The sequence below is a fragment of the Platichthys flesus genome, chromosome 14, assembly GCF_949316205.1.
Source record: "Platichthys flesus chromosome 14, fPlaFle2.1, whole genome shotgun sequence".
Taxonomy (NCBI): Eukaryota; Metazoa; Chordata; class Actinopteri; order Pleuronectiformes; family Pleuronectidae; genus Platichthys; species Platichthys flesus.
This window is the reverse complement of record NC_084958.1, coordinates 18,410,972-18,425,189: the sequence shown is the minus strand read 5'-3', so window position 1 is coordinate 18,425,189 and position 14,218 is coordinate 18,410,972. Positions and strand designations below refer to the sequence as shown.

The following is a 14,218-nucleotide window of genomic DNA, read 5'->3' as shown; positions in this document are numbered from 1 at the left end:
ACTTAAAAGGGAAAAGAGAGCAAAGTGCTGACACTGGTGGCAGGACCTGAGCTCTGCAGCAGAATTTCTTCCCGGCAAAGCTCTACCCAGGGGCCCCCCCTCACCTGAACGCTCCCGACATTATCCTGTTGTTGAAAATGAATCTGACGCGGACAATCTCCTGTTGCATTCCTGGAAACTCCAGTAAACGTCCAAACCCAATTGTGCGGACACTCTCCAGAGTTAATATCTGAAAAAAGCTAAAGTCATCCCGCTCGGAAATACTCCCCCCCCCCCCCCCCCCCCACCGAGTCGTTATTTTCTCTTATGATATTTTATCGTAAGCGAGTCTCATGTTCAGCAGATGTGAACACATTCCTCTGCTGACGGGTCAGATGAACTGCACCACACCTCATTTCTTATCACCCTCTGCCACTGAGTTATTATCAGTTGCATGAAGACTCAAACAAAGGGCTGCTCTTGGGTGCAGGGGTCAGTTCACCCGACTTACAGCTGACCTCTGCCTGCCTGTCCCGGCACTAACAGTGATTTGTGCCTCGTCTGGGACGCATTCCTTCCTATCTGTAATTGGACGATCCCGGACTGACCCTCTGTCCTCCTGGCCACTCACAGTCCTTTAAAACTTGGCAGATCTGGAGTAAGATCAACAACAAGTCCGATCAGCAGCGCTCTGTGTTGTTTTATCCGTCTCCGCTGTCGTTGCCACATAAGCTTTAATGTTTTCTGCCAATCTCTCCCCCCCGAAATTGCTCCGTCCTTTATTGAAAACACGAGCGAGTAATCTTTTATTAGGACAACAGAACACGCACTGCTTGCATGCAGGCCCTGGAGGGGGCTGTGATCAACAGGCAGGCACTTTGAAAACATTCTTTTCTGGTAATAAAGTCCCTGTAAATTAGAACCACTTGCTGTTTTGCTCCCAAAATAAGTCGGTCGAGGAATGCGACTCATCGTCTGAAAATGACACTGGAAATTAAATGAAAGACAAATGTTTCTCCCGTGAATCAGACAAGAAGTTGTAAACAAAAAGTGAACACAGAGGAAGAGTAGAATAGAGAAAAAATAATATTTAATGGTCTCCACATGAAGCTGGACTTTTCTCTTTTCCCCATCCCCCTCTTCCCTCACTGGCTCCTTGCTGACACAGCACAGTGCAGTCTTGAAGGCCCACAATGCCTGCTCCTGCTCCCTCTCCCGCTCCCTCTCCCTCTCCCTCTCCCTCTCCCTCTCTACAGACTCGGGTAAACTTCCAGTATGGACTCAGGAAGCAGCGCAGCAACTTCTCAGGTTTGGACTCTCTGTGGGAAAACAGAGCTCTTGTGGAAAGCAGATGTCAAAATGAGTCAAGGACCTAATGTCTCTGCACAACGTGGACATGGGAGAAGCAGCATATTTCTTTACCGAGCATGTGTAGCGGAGACGTTAAAGGTTTGTAAAACACACTTGTTTCTCCATGAAATAAGAATCAAGGCCCAAAAGTGCCCTCGAATTCGATCACCAAATTAAAAGCACTTATAGAAATCAGTCCCCTGTTAAGTTTCTTATGTTTTAACATGTTTTAAAGCAAGAGTTTGTGATTTTATCAAGTTCTTATCAAGCTGTTATTTCAATCTGGATATAAATTAAATTACAGAAAGCTTGTTGAATCCATACCCTGATTAAGGTGTACAGATGTGTAAGACGGTTGTGATGACACACAATGTGGACGCACACATCCTGATTTATGGCTGCTTAGAGCTGAAGTGACACACACACTTTCACACACCTCTTAAACCACAGGGACTGGGACGAGGCTGAGACCATTTCAACCCAGAGAGTTGAAACTGGATCTCTGCTCTGGGACAGAAGCAGGAGAGAAACTGATTCATCACACTGGGGTAATGACAGAGAGAAATGTAAGCAGCAATAAACGTCCCAGAAACAAGGGCACCCTGCATCATGCAGAAAGGATCAAAAATGTCACTTCTTAACACAAATAAAGGCGTTTGCATTAAGAAGTGGCACTTGTTGCTTAATGGGACAAACACAGAGTTAAAGAGAAGTTTCAGAAGTTACAGAACGTCTTATTCAACCTTTAGTGGATTTAAAGTTTGTTGCTGTGCTGATCTCTACCATCCTGTCAGTCCACGTAATCATCCATCATCCTCCCACAGTTTGTTTTTACATGTTTGTAGAAGACGGCCAGGTCGGAGACAGTCTGCAGAGGCTCTCACTCCCACATTTACTTTCACACATACACCTCCTGCAGAGAAACTGGGTCTGACCTCTGCAGCTTTAGAGTAGTAGTAGTAAATTCATGATTTTCCCAGTTTTCAACAACCACTCTGACTTAATACTGCAGGTTCTAGGCTCACCTCCAAAGACAAAGAACCAAATCGACCATCACATCCTGTGTGGAGGTTGCGTGTTCTTGCTGTGTTTTTGTGGGTTCAGTTCTTCAGTTCAGATGAAGCAGAATGTGACTGTTTGTTTGAATTACTATCGATGATAAATCTTCACAGTCTTTTGAGACCAAATTCAACCACTCAGGCGAAAACTGAGTCTGAGGTGTTTGATTGTAGGTTTTGTATATTTTGCAGTTTGCTTGGTGGAAATGACTCTGGCCGGAGTCAGGAGAACCACTTTGACTCCTGGAATGTGCTAATGTTTCAGTTCTGAATGTGCTGAGTAGTTTTATATATATATATATATATATATATATATATAATAGTATCATTTTGGGAACATGTCTGGAAATTCTGGGCGCTGTGGTTCTCGCCATTTCTGGAAACCCGATACATTCAGGATATAAGAAGAAAAGGAAATGAGCACGAGCCGTTATGGGACTAATTATTTTGGTTTCAGATGAAGTTATCTTGTGTAGGTTTGTGTCGAGTGAAACTGAAGAACTCTGAGATAAGGTTGTAAACTCAGCGCGACTGGTCAGGAACACCCAGGATGCTGTGGTTTCCCTCTCTCCTGTACCCCACTGCTGTTATAACAGAGAAATCAAAATAAAGGCAGCAGCCAAAAATAAGTTTGATTCTGAGAAATGAGGCGTGGTGTTCTTTCAAGCGAATGGAATTATTGTGGTTGTACTGTATTTAAAGAAAATATCCTATATGCAGTTATATGGAAAGTTGATATTCTCCGTGTCATGAGGGATGACTGCAGCTGCGGGAAATCAAGAAGTCGCCTGATACTTACCAAACCTCTTATAGCCGAAGGAATGCACCTCCTCTTCATCAGCAAAGTCGTCTGGAGGGGAAGCACAGAAATGAAAGGATCACTTAAAGATAGGAGCAAAAGAAATTAGTCACGCAGATAAAGATAACGTGAGACTGGGATAACAAGGCATGTTATTCCAAGTGTCTGTTAAAATATATATTTAAACACTTTGAGACCAAGTAGCTGGTGCTATAACACCACTTAATCACCATAATGCATTTACATGTAAGTGTTTACATTTGACACAGGCAAAACATACATTGTCTGATATCGTATATCGTGTTTGTTACTGTACAGTAACTGAAAAAAGATCATGCCAGCCAACATGATTGATTATTATTGATACAAAAACATATGGATGATTGTCAAGATCTGCACAAAATGTCAGCATTCTACACACGTCTGTTTTTCATAAAGATTTCAGCTTTATTTCTCAGGAAGTTCACAAAATGTCAAATAATGTCTTCCATCAAGTTTCATGGGATTCCATCCAGTGGTTTTTGAGTAATCCTGCCAGCAGACAACCGAACAAAGAGGAAAACACAACCTCCTCGGTGGAGCTAAAAAACCTGAAGTCAAGGTCAATTTACGAGTTTTCTTCATGAGATGTTTGAGTCTTCATCTAAATCAGGGTTTGCTCATTTTTCTGCACACTCAGCAGATCTTATTCAATGATGAAGACTGTGACAGGCTGTTGAAAGCTCCAGTAAAAAGCTGGTAACGTGGAAATTAACTACAAAATAACTAAAAAAGTGAATCTTCTGTTTCTAAAGGTTCAAGAACAAAGTAATCTTTTCTGTCATGGCCGTAACAACACATCACTTGTCTGATCCCTGTGTTACAGGCCCCTGAATCCATTCTCTGAGCCATAAACAATAAACTACACCCTGTCTCCCTCGGATTAGACTCAGCTCCTGAATCTCTATCTTTCACTTTGAGGGATTACTCCCAGATCTCGTGGCCTGACGTCCTCTGAGCTCTGTCTCCTTTCAAGCATCTGAATGTCGGGAAGGAGTTCAAAGCTTCTCTCTGCGTCATCAAAAAGTGAAAAATAAAAAGAATTCCCAAAGGTCAACAGAAAGAGAGGATGGGACATCGTGTCATTAGAGCTGTTTTGTGTATCTCTTCCTAATGTTGACTTAAAAGTGTAAAAAAAGAAAACAGTATAAAGTAATTGAGTCAACATCTAATAGAAGAGCAGATGAGTTCAGATCAAGATTTAAAGAGATTTAAATGAAATGGGAACCTCAGGAATTTGTTTTTCTCAACCCCCCCCCCCCCCAACAGGCTGTTTCCTGTTTTTGTTTACAAGCGTGATTGCGTTTCATTATAACAGTAATGTTACCTTATATGTGTGTTTGGCTTTGCATGAGCCATTCAGGGAAAATAGGTTCATCACATTTTACCCAAGGGGCTGAAAGACCAGTGAAGCTCAACCACTCAGGGTCATTTGGATGTTGGGAGGATTTCTGTTGTTTGAAACAGTGATCCGGTCAAAGAATGTTTTTGACTTCCTGATTAAAACCGGGCTCATGTTTAGACGCCTGCACTTAACTTGAATGACTTTATTTCATGAATTAGTTTGGCAGGATTTCCTACTGAAATGAAGTAATTGAACCCCCCGTTAAAGAACTGATTTATAAAGTAACAAGAGTTCTAAAGTCTGACACTTTAGCTCAGCTTTGACCTCAACATCCTGTGACCCTCGATTCACAAATCCTACAATATGTCCTCATTTGTATGAAAAGTATCACAGACATGTTTTTTATTATGAGTATTTGGTTGGGTTGTGAATGTCTGCAGCATGTTTTCTATTTTTTTGCATTTGTTATTATGATGTAGATGTTTAATATGTTTTTTCCAAGTTGCAGTGTGTTCGCTCGAGGGCCACTGATGCACCCTGGGAATAATTCCATGTCTATAGAGAAGGTGCTTTTTACCTCATCTCATGAATGGACGAGGAAGATCTGTCTGCTGATGAGGCTCAGGCTCAAGAACTTATAATTCTCCAAAACTCTCCAAAGAAAGAGTTGAAAAAGTCAACATTATCGAGATAAAGCTCTATAGCATCTATAGAATAAATAATTAATTCCTCTGCAAACCGCCAGTGACTGAAATGCAGATAAAGGTTGAATATCAAAGTGTCCAGTTGTTACAGTAGCTACAGGAAATGGCTCAGAGATTTAAAAGCAGTTGTTCATCATATCCATGCACACAGTGAGGACCGGTGTTATTCTAACACAAACCACAAGGTGGCAGAAGTCCTGTGGTGTTTTTTCTAGGTAACAACAGATTGATGAGTGTGTGTGTGAGAGTGTGTGTGTGTTTGTGTGTGTGTGTGTGTGTGTGTGTGTGTGTGTATCACAATGATGAATTACTGACGTCCTAAAACATCAGGTCACTGCATGAGAACCACATCTGGACAAAAGTAAACTGTATTTAAAAACGTGTGCTCAAAACCACTGACCAACTCTACTTGTGCACTTTTTGTTCTTTTGTGTTTTCCATGTGTTGAAAAGCAGCATGTCATTGGATTAAGAGTCTTACACCACAATAAATCTGCTCATGTGCAGCACAGACGTCTGGGTCGGTGTTTTCTTCACTGATTCTGGTAAAGAAACATTTAAATAAGAGAAGTTATGTATTAAAGCTCAACTTAGAAGAAGTATGTTAAGATACTCCTATATGTTATTATATAAGAGACTCAAACTAGTGTCCTGGTGAAGTTCTACTCAGGATTAGTCTGTGCACAGAGGAGGTAAACTTCTGATTTCCAACACTGAAGTCTGGGTCAGGTTCCTCCAGTGATTCTGGGTGAGAAATAAGTAAATAAAAGACGTTGTGTCTTAAAGGTCAATTTTAAGGAAGTCTGTGAAAACAATCTTCTATTTTATTAGATAAGAAACTTAAACTAGTGTCCTGGAGAAGTGTGTGTGTGTGTGTGTGTGTGTGTGTGTGTGTGTGTGTGTGTGTTTGTGTGTGTGTGTTTGTGTGTGTGTGCACAGAAGAGCTGAGCGTTTGATGTGCAGCAGCAGCCAGATGCACAACAATCCCGAACACAGTCCTGTAAGTGAAACCAGATGTGGTAGCCCACGCATTCCTCGCGTCTCAGGCAGCGAGCAGGAGTCCAGAGGTGAGCAACAAAGAGCCGGAGGAGAGGAGCTGCTCCTGCACGCCGTCATCAGCCAGCCTGCAGAGAACTCCACTATCTCAGAGAGGCTGAATGCACCTACCTTTCATTGTGCTTCACCAGACTGTACCGCTGACACACTGCTGCTCGGAGTCACAGCCACAGCATCGCAGAAGCATGAGCCCAAAGTCTAGAGAGGTGTCCAGGTGGAGTCAGAGTCTGAGGCTGCTGCAGCAGAGAGGAGAAGAAACTTGGTTCAGGCAGAAGTTAACGAAGAAGAAAACCACCCTGGGGATCCTGCTGCATGAGAGAGAGGAGAGGCGGAGGTGAGGATGTATCCAGGTCCAGCTCAGATCTGCAGCTGCAGCTTCAAACTCCACAAGAATCCAAACGTGAGAGGAAGTGGCGCTGCGCCCCGAGGGCTGCACCGAGGAACCACGTGTTCCACTCTGGGTCCACTGCACCCCTCTTTGTGTGTGCATGCGTGTGAGTGTGCGTATGCGTGTGTGTGTGTGTGTGTGTGTGTGTGCAGGTTTTACCCATGATGTTGGGACCTACATCTATTCAGTCACATTGTGGGGACATAATCACAGCATTTTAAGATGTTTTAGAAAAATAAAAGCATCTCATGTGTTGTGTTCTTATTCTGAAATATGCTGCTGTGTTTTCTTTCTCTATTACAGCTGCCAGGTGCTCAATGAGGGAACGACTGGGATAACTTTAATTTATTATTAGTAATAATAACAATATAAATGATGATGATGATGATAATGATAATGATAATGATAATAACAATAATAATCGTCTTTTTATATACAACTTTTGAAAAGATAGATTGATGAAAAAGTGATTTACTAGATGACTCGATAAAAGTAATTTTTCTTAAAACTGTACAAACAAGTTAAACAAATTTTAAAAGTATGATTTAAAAAAACTGATGAGGAAGAAAATAAAAGTAAATGCTTAATGATTTAATCTACATATTTAAAAAGTAGTGAAACGAAGTACAAATTTATAGAAAAAGAACAAACTCAAACTTGACAATTAAATGTCAAATGACCATTAATCTATAAAAGTCGAATAAAACAAAGAAAGAAAGTTGAAATTTGAAGATAATTGAAATAATCAAGGGGTTGAAAGAATGACATTGTATGAAAATAGACGTTATAAGATAACACATGATAGTTCTGACTTCAAACGCATTTTAAAAAGTGTGATTTAAAAGAGAAGAAGGAGTTTGTTCCCTAGAGAGGACACCCCAACAGAAAAGGCCCGGTCACTTTTTATTTTGAAAATACTGGCTGAGATGGCAGGATTCAGAATCTGAACTTAAATGTTACAAAGTTTTGTGCTGAAGTGAATCCAACTGAAGCTGTAGTATGAAAGTGTCAAACCGATAGACCCAGTGATGACACAATAAAAGAGAAGGAAATCATACACATGCACATAGAGAAGAACAAGAGAACTTTTATATTTTGATGTAATATCTGCTGTCATTAAACAATGACATGTACAGAAAGAAAAAACAACTATGATGTTATTCTCAGATGAACTTATCTGTCCTGTAACTTGTTTTATTTCTCACATGCTGTGATGATGAGCTTCATCTTCTCTTGTGAGCTTCTTCTCTGCAGAGTTGAACTGTTTCATCCTTTATTGTCCCTCTTGCGTGGAACAGTTTATCCTCTGCACCTGTTTATCTCTTCAGGCCTCCACACTTTGTTCTCTGCTGCAGAATCTTCAACAGACTTCATAAAACACAAAGAAGTTTCAGCATCACAGTGAAACAAACTCAATTTGAGCTGAATGTCAGCCGGTGTTTTTGTGATCAACAATAATGAAGCCCCGCAGGGGGCCTCAGAACATTTATTTTACTGTCAACTGTTTCACGTTTAGGTTCAGCCATGTCAGCCGTGGGAGAACGCTTCTCCCCAGCATTATAGGAACCAGGTGTCGAAGGTGTCCGAGAGGATGCACACTGGCTGGTTTTGGTTAATATCCACTGAGGATCCTGTTTTCTGGGTCATAGAGAGTAAGAGCGTGCACATGTCTTTGAGAGAGCTGAGGAAAGAGGAGCCCTTTCACCCGAGTCCCTCAAATTCCATCGTGAGCGGAGACACCAAACAGCTTCCTGCTGAGAGGACGTTTAAAAAATATAGTGTTGACAGATATACACAAGACTTTTTAAGACCTTTTCAATACAATTTGCAACTAGAAAGGCCCTTTTCAAATTAACTAGATCCAGATTTTTATTTGGATCAGCCTCAAATTGCACACACTCATAAAAACCAGTCCCCCTTCATGTGCCTGTTTCTGATAAAGCTCCATTAATTATCCTCTGAGAAATCAATGAAAATAATGAAAATGCCCCATACAGATGGAATCCAGATGTGGGCCACTTCAGGCCATGAGGCAGCACGTCTGTTCGTCTTGTGGCCTCAACTTTAAAATTGTAAAATAGCAAATGGGACCTAAATATCCCTAAACAATCGTGGACCTCTTTGGGCAAACATGTGGTGCCCCAGGTGAGGTTTAGTCCAAACGTGAACCTAAAGTGGCCCATGTGGTAAATAGTGAACATTACCCAAATAGCACAAAACAAACTCAAGCCGCCTCTGGCTGACCCGGTGTGTTATGGCTGACTTGTGGTCCAGATCTGGCAAAGAGGAGGGAGAACACAGAAGTTGTTTTTAACATGACTCAGGTTTGGTTGCACAGTCACAGCAGCTCAAAGTGTCCTTGCTCTTATGAGATCAGCACGTGGCTCAGGCCCAGAACCGTCTCCTCTCATCATGTGATCCCTGTGTTGAGTTACTGCCTCTGAATAAAGATTTCACACTGACAAACAAACCAAAATCCATCAAACACCAGAAACAATATGAGTTAACGATCAGTTCACTGTGATGACACAGCTTCTGTGCACGTTAGGGTTCAGCTCTGTGTGGGTGTGTCACATTAAATATTTCCGAATGGGGGATGATTTAAGACGTGACACATTATACAACCCACCATGATGTATGGATATATTAATTTTACACGCCTCAATATTTGAGAGGACAACAAAACACACTGATATTTTACCAGGTTTGCATTATTTTAAATATTTGTACAAAATAAAAAATAAAATGTGTTTCATTTAATGTTTTTTCACCCAGAAATGTACAATAATACTTTTCTGCATGTGAAAAACAACAGTTTGCTACAAAGCTATTGTAATATGCAGTTTAACCTATTTATGAGTTTGATCTCAACTGTGCGCAAAGAGACATTTGGCTTCTGGACCAGCAACAAGCTGCTTCCCCTGCCCCATATCAGCCAAATGCATGTTTCCAGGATGTAAACACTGTGTCTGACATGACGAAGCATCTTCTCATGCAAAACACTCCAACAGCAGAAGCAACGTGTCCAGTGCTGGATTAAGCATCAACATCAAGTAAAGTCAGTAAGAGGATGAAGCCGGAGGGGAAAGAGCACAAATAGAGCTGGCCCGGTCAGGACACCTTCAGACTGTCAACACGGAGCACTTTGTTTATACCTGCAGGACAAGAAGCAGCTTCTGTCGTCTGCTGGTGAGTTTGATCTGCCCTCATGGTTACTGTTAGCCACTGCTTATTACATATCTGTCAAAGTCTTGCTTTTAATGTGTTTAATTTTATATTTTTTATATGGTGATTTGCTTCTAACACATGAATTAAAGGTGCTTGTTTCTCTGACCTGGTTTTATTAGACGTAACCTGATCTGGCATCTTTTGCATCTTTGAAATGATGTTCATGGATGAAAATGTGTATTTAGGTCAAACACATTAAGACAAGTGCATCTTACAGACTGTTATAAATCCATGTTCAATATGTTGTGAGTATGGAAACAAGCTGATTATCTCAGCAACTTAAACCCATAATTAAATAAGTCACATGAGTACATCCTCATTTACTGTAATTCCCTGCTGGATGCCAACTTGTGTAACTTAGTGTGGCGGAACTGGGGCAGCGCCCCCTGTGGACTTTACTTTAAGTACATGATGGGTAAATACATGTGGTTTCTGGGGAGCGGAGTTTGATTGGTGAAGACTCTACTGTATCTTTTTGGACATTTATTTACTTATAAATGTTTTTTTAATTTGTGTGAGGGTCAGAAAGAGACATTATATTCTTCAAGAAAACTTTTCATGAAATTTCATCACTGACCTTATAGAGGTAGTTCACACCACGAACAGACAAGAAGTGGAACTTGAAACATGAAATAAAAGTAATTAGTAAGTAATTGCTCTATAACTTTCTTAATATTCACCTCCAGATGACACCTACTGGAATTATTCCACAATCTGTTTTGCTCAAATACACTGGTGTCGAACCCGCCTTCAATCTGTCTCTGCTCCAGATGTTGTCTGACATCTGATGGTCGTAGTTTGCTCAGACAGATGTGCAGCACCACCATGTGGCAGACCCACTTATGATCACATGAGGATGTTTCCACCAGATCCTTTTCGATTTCTGGATCAGATCAGACTACACCAGATCCAAACACGTGACCATATGTAAAAGATACTTGTATGAATCTGTGTGTGTGAATGTGAGTCCACACACAACCCCAGTAACACACCTGTCGTGTGCTTTCAGAGTTGGTTTCCTCCATCATCATCTCCCACTGTGACCTAATGATGAAGTTCCTGCTCGGCTTGGTGGTGTTGCTGGTGACACTGGGCGTCCTCAACTCTGCTCCTGAGGATCAACCCACAGACGTGTCAGAGGAAACTTTAAAACGTGAGTCTGAACAGAGGAATCTGGATTAATCTGTCACTTATACCAGTCAATATCAACACACTGCAAACACTACACACAGTTTCTCTCATGTATATGTTGTTAATAATTCAATATATAGATGTAATGCTGTACTCAGGTCTTGTTGCTCTTCTATCCTGCAGAGTTGACTGAAGATGGAGGGAAATTGGTGGACGAGGAGGTGAAGCGAGCTCTGTATGGAGTGAAGCAGATGAAGGAGGTGATGTGGAGGAACGAGCAGAAACACGAGCACCTCATGAAATCGCTGAGACACAGCAGCGACAAGAAGAGGGTGAGTGTTACGTTCACCTTCAACACAGAGGCAGATGAAAACAGTGTGGAAAATATACTGAGTGCTCCTTCTGTCTGCCACCAGGGGGCAGCCCAGCTCGCTATGGAGGTGAACGAGAAGCTGCAGGAGGCAGAGGAGCAGTGCAGAGACTCCCTGCAGGCTGAGTGGGAGGAGTGCAGACCCTGTCTGGAGGATGCCTGTAAGACTTTCTACACCTCCACCTGCCGCAGGGGGTTTTCTACTTTCAAAGCCAAGGTATGAAAACTACAACTCTGAACTTCAGACTCTTTCATCAAAGCTGCGGAAAATAAGAAAACGTTAATTTAGATGGAATCAAATCCATCTTCTATCTTCTTCCCACTTCTCTCCATCATCCTCCATCTTCTCTGCATCTTTTCTACACTTTCTTGCATCTTCTCTCCATCTTTTCTACTTCTTCTCCATCCTCTCTCCCCTGTCTGGGGTGTTTCAGGTGGACGACACATTAACATGTCGACTAAGATGAAAGATTCAGTGACTAAAATCACTTCATAAGATCTCGTCACTTTTTGGTGGATTGTTATTGGCTGATCTAAAATATAATTATAAATAAACCAACAGAAGCAGAATTAAGGACTTAAAATGAAAAAAACACAAAATGTGTCACAATCACAGCTTCCTCTGTTATTCTTTGTATTTTCTTCACATCCCGTCTTCCCAACTTAGTTTTGTTTGTGCATGTGGCCCCTTAATATGAAGCTATGTGTCACTTTGAGCTCTTAGTTACTAAGGTTTCTATCACATTGTAGGTGGAGAATTTCTTCCACAGGGTTTCCAGTCGCTTTGGCTCCCGTGAACCTCACCTGGATGCAGGGGACATCCTGGTCAACCAGGGCCCCAAAAACGAAGACAAGGAGGTGGACAACATCGAGGACTCCTTCAAACGCCTGATCACCAAGGTGGACGTGGTGGTGAACCACAGCGTCGCTCTGGTGAACAGGATGAGCAGGCGGCTGGACCGAGTACTCCGGAAAACCTTCCTGAACAACAGCCACGTGCTGACGGAGGAGAACACCACCGACCCCTACTACCCGGGACGAGACTCCGGCTTCCTGCAGGGCGTGGGCCTGGAGGAGGTGCTGGACTCCTTCTATGACTTTGGCAAGAGTGTGGTGGAGGAATTCGGAGCCGTGGTGACCCAGGTGTTCGATGACCTGCATGGGGCAGTGGAGAAAGAGAAGAGAGGTAGAATGGGTCTAACACTTAGTGTGAATTTCAGATCTCAGCAGTTTTCATCATTGGTTGGAGTAAAAGTCTGGAAATCCTGGTGCTATTGGCTCATGGTGGAAACCAGTGGGTTGGAGTTAAAACTGAAAAAAAAAAATATGTTACCACAACTTTTAATATCCAACATTTTTCTCTGCAGAGAGGAAATTCTTCCCCCGTTTCCTGCGGAACCAGAAGTTGTGCAGAGACCTTCGCAAACAGACCTCAGAGTGCTGGCAGCTCCAGAGCCAGTGTGAGGTCTGTCAGGGAGCCCTGCTCACAGGTGAAGCACCCCCCCAACTGTTATTACCTCTGATGAACCCCCCCCCCCTCACCCATCTCATCTGACCATTCCTCCTCCTATTCTCAAGAGTGCCCCAGTGTGCGGGAGCTGCACATGGAGCTGGACGAGGTGTCCCAGCTGGTGGACGTGTCCAAAGAGCAGTACGACGAGATCCTGTCCATCGTCCAGCGTCACACCGAGGAGACGGTGAGCTGGCTCAGTGACATGGCTGCTGAGTTCAGCTGGGTGTCCCAGGCCCTGAGCAACAGCAGCGGCCTTGGAAACATCTTCAGCATCTCCATGGTGAGCAGGAGGAGAAAGAAACACACGGAGTAGAAACTACAATGAATCATGTATATGATGAAAATAAAAATCTAATCTATAACTTAAATACTCAGGAGAAAAATCAAAGATCAGCTGTGATTGACAGTTACCTGGCAACTGCCTTCAGCAACTGAGTCAGATTTAGGTTGTTACCTCTTGGTACATTTATAACCTGAGTTCACCTATTCAACCTTATATTTATTGTATTTACTTTGTTGTTTAATTTATAGATTGTTATTCCTTTTTTTGTTTGTATATATTTTTTTGTAAATCTACTCAAACAGAGACAAGCTCAGGTAAAAACAAACACGGCTTCATCTCTCATAAGAAACAACCTTCCCTTCCTTCTTTGGCTTTAATGGATATTTGAATCAGCCAGTCATCGTCCAATGAAAGCCAAAACAGTGAGCTACATAAAATCATGACAATACTTCTTTTCGTCCCCAGGTGGCACTAAAGAGCCAGGATGAGCAGAACGTGTCTGTCCCTGAGACCAAGGTGGAGGTGAACGTCCTGAACTCTCCCCCGCTCCTCCTCTCTGTCCCCGGGGAGCTGGAGCTGAAGGACCCGGCCTTCATCCAGTACGTGGCCCAGGAGGCTCTGGACAAATACAAGGAGATGGTCAGGTGAGACGTTTAATGACCCTGGAGACTTCTCTGTCTGAAAAAATTATGTTTCTATTCTGAATCTTAATTGAAATTAACTTTGAATAAATGTGACAAATACATTTTGTCTTCACAGTGATGAGGATGAATAAATCCACAGCACTGCTACTTGTACCTGCACTTTCTTCATGAACAGAACTAGACTGTGTTCCTGTGGAGTAGAAATAATCCTGTTGAAATATAAGCACATCTGATATATGTCACTGACGGCCGTTAGTTGAATGTAAAAAGAAGAAGATGTACTGCTCACCTGTTGACAAATGGTGTAATAAATAAAAACCTGATTCAAACTA

At 42.2% G+C, this 14,218-nt stretch overlaps 2 protein-coding genes across 2 annotated transcripts in view; one reads left to right on the top strand and one right to left on the bottom strand.

The window, feature by feature from the left end:
• Positions 1–6,847, bottom strand: part of LOC133968243 (collectin-12-like) — a 36,876-nt gene extending 30,029 nt beyond the window's left edge. Inside the window, exons 1-2 of the mRNA XM_062404176.1 lie at positions 6,441–6,847; positions 3,187–3,237 (exon numbers count right to left, since the gene is read on the bottom strand). Coding sequence (XP_062260160.1) covers positions 3,187–3,237; positions 6,441–6,447 — 58 coding nt within the window. The 5' untranslated portion in view covers positions 6,448–6,847. The remainder of the gene's footprint in view (positions 1–3,186; positions 3,238–6,440) is intronic.
• Positions 6,848–9,760: 2,913 nt separating this feature from the next.
• clul1 (clusterin-like 1 (retinal)) lies at positions 9,761–14,201 on the top strand. The gene is made up of 9 exons (XM_062404129.1): positions 9,761–9,906; positions 10,955–11,098; positions 11,260–11,408; positions 11,493–11,663; positions 12,197–12,632; positions 12,814–12,936; positions 13,025–13,239; positions 13,708–13,886; positions 14,002–14,201. Exons 2-9 carry the CDS (start codon positions 10,993–10,995, stop codon positions 14,015–14,017), a joined length of 1,395 nt encoding a protein of 464 aa, XP_062260113.1. The 5' UTR covers positions 9,761–9,906; positions 10,955–10,992; the 3' UTR covers positions 14,018–14,201.
• Positions 14,202–14,218: the final 17 nt, after the last annotated feature.

What these genes read in the sequence shown, in the direction of transcription:
- clul1 (XM_062404129.1), top strand. Translation starts at nt 10,993, where the DNA reads ATGATGAAGTTCCTGCTCGGCTTGGTGGTGTTGCTGGTGACACTGGGC. An exon ending in TTTCTACTTTCAAAGCCAAG is followed by an intron (nt 11,664 to 12,196) that starts GTATGAAAACTA and finishes ATCACATTGTAG; the next exon opens with GTGGAGAATTTCTTCCACAG. An exon ending in ACATCTTCAGCATCTCCATG is followed by an intron (nt 13,240 to 13,707) that starts GTGAGCAGGAGG and finishes TTTCGTCCCCAG; the next exon opens with GTGGCACTAAAGAGCCAGGA.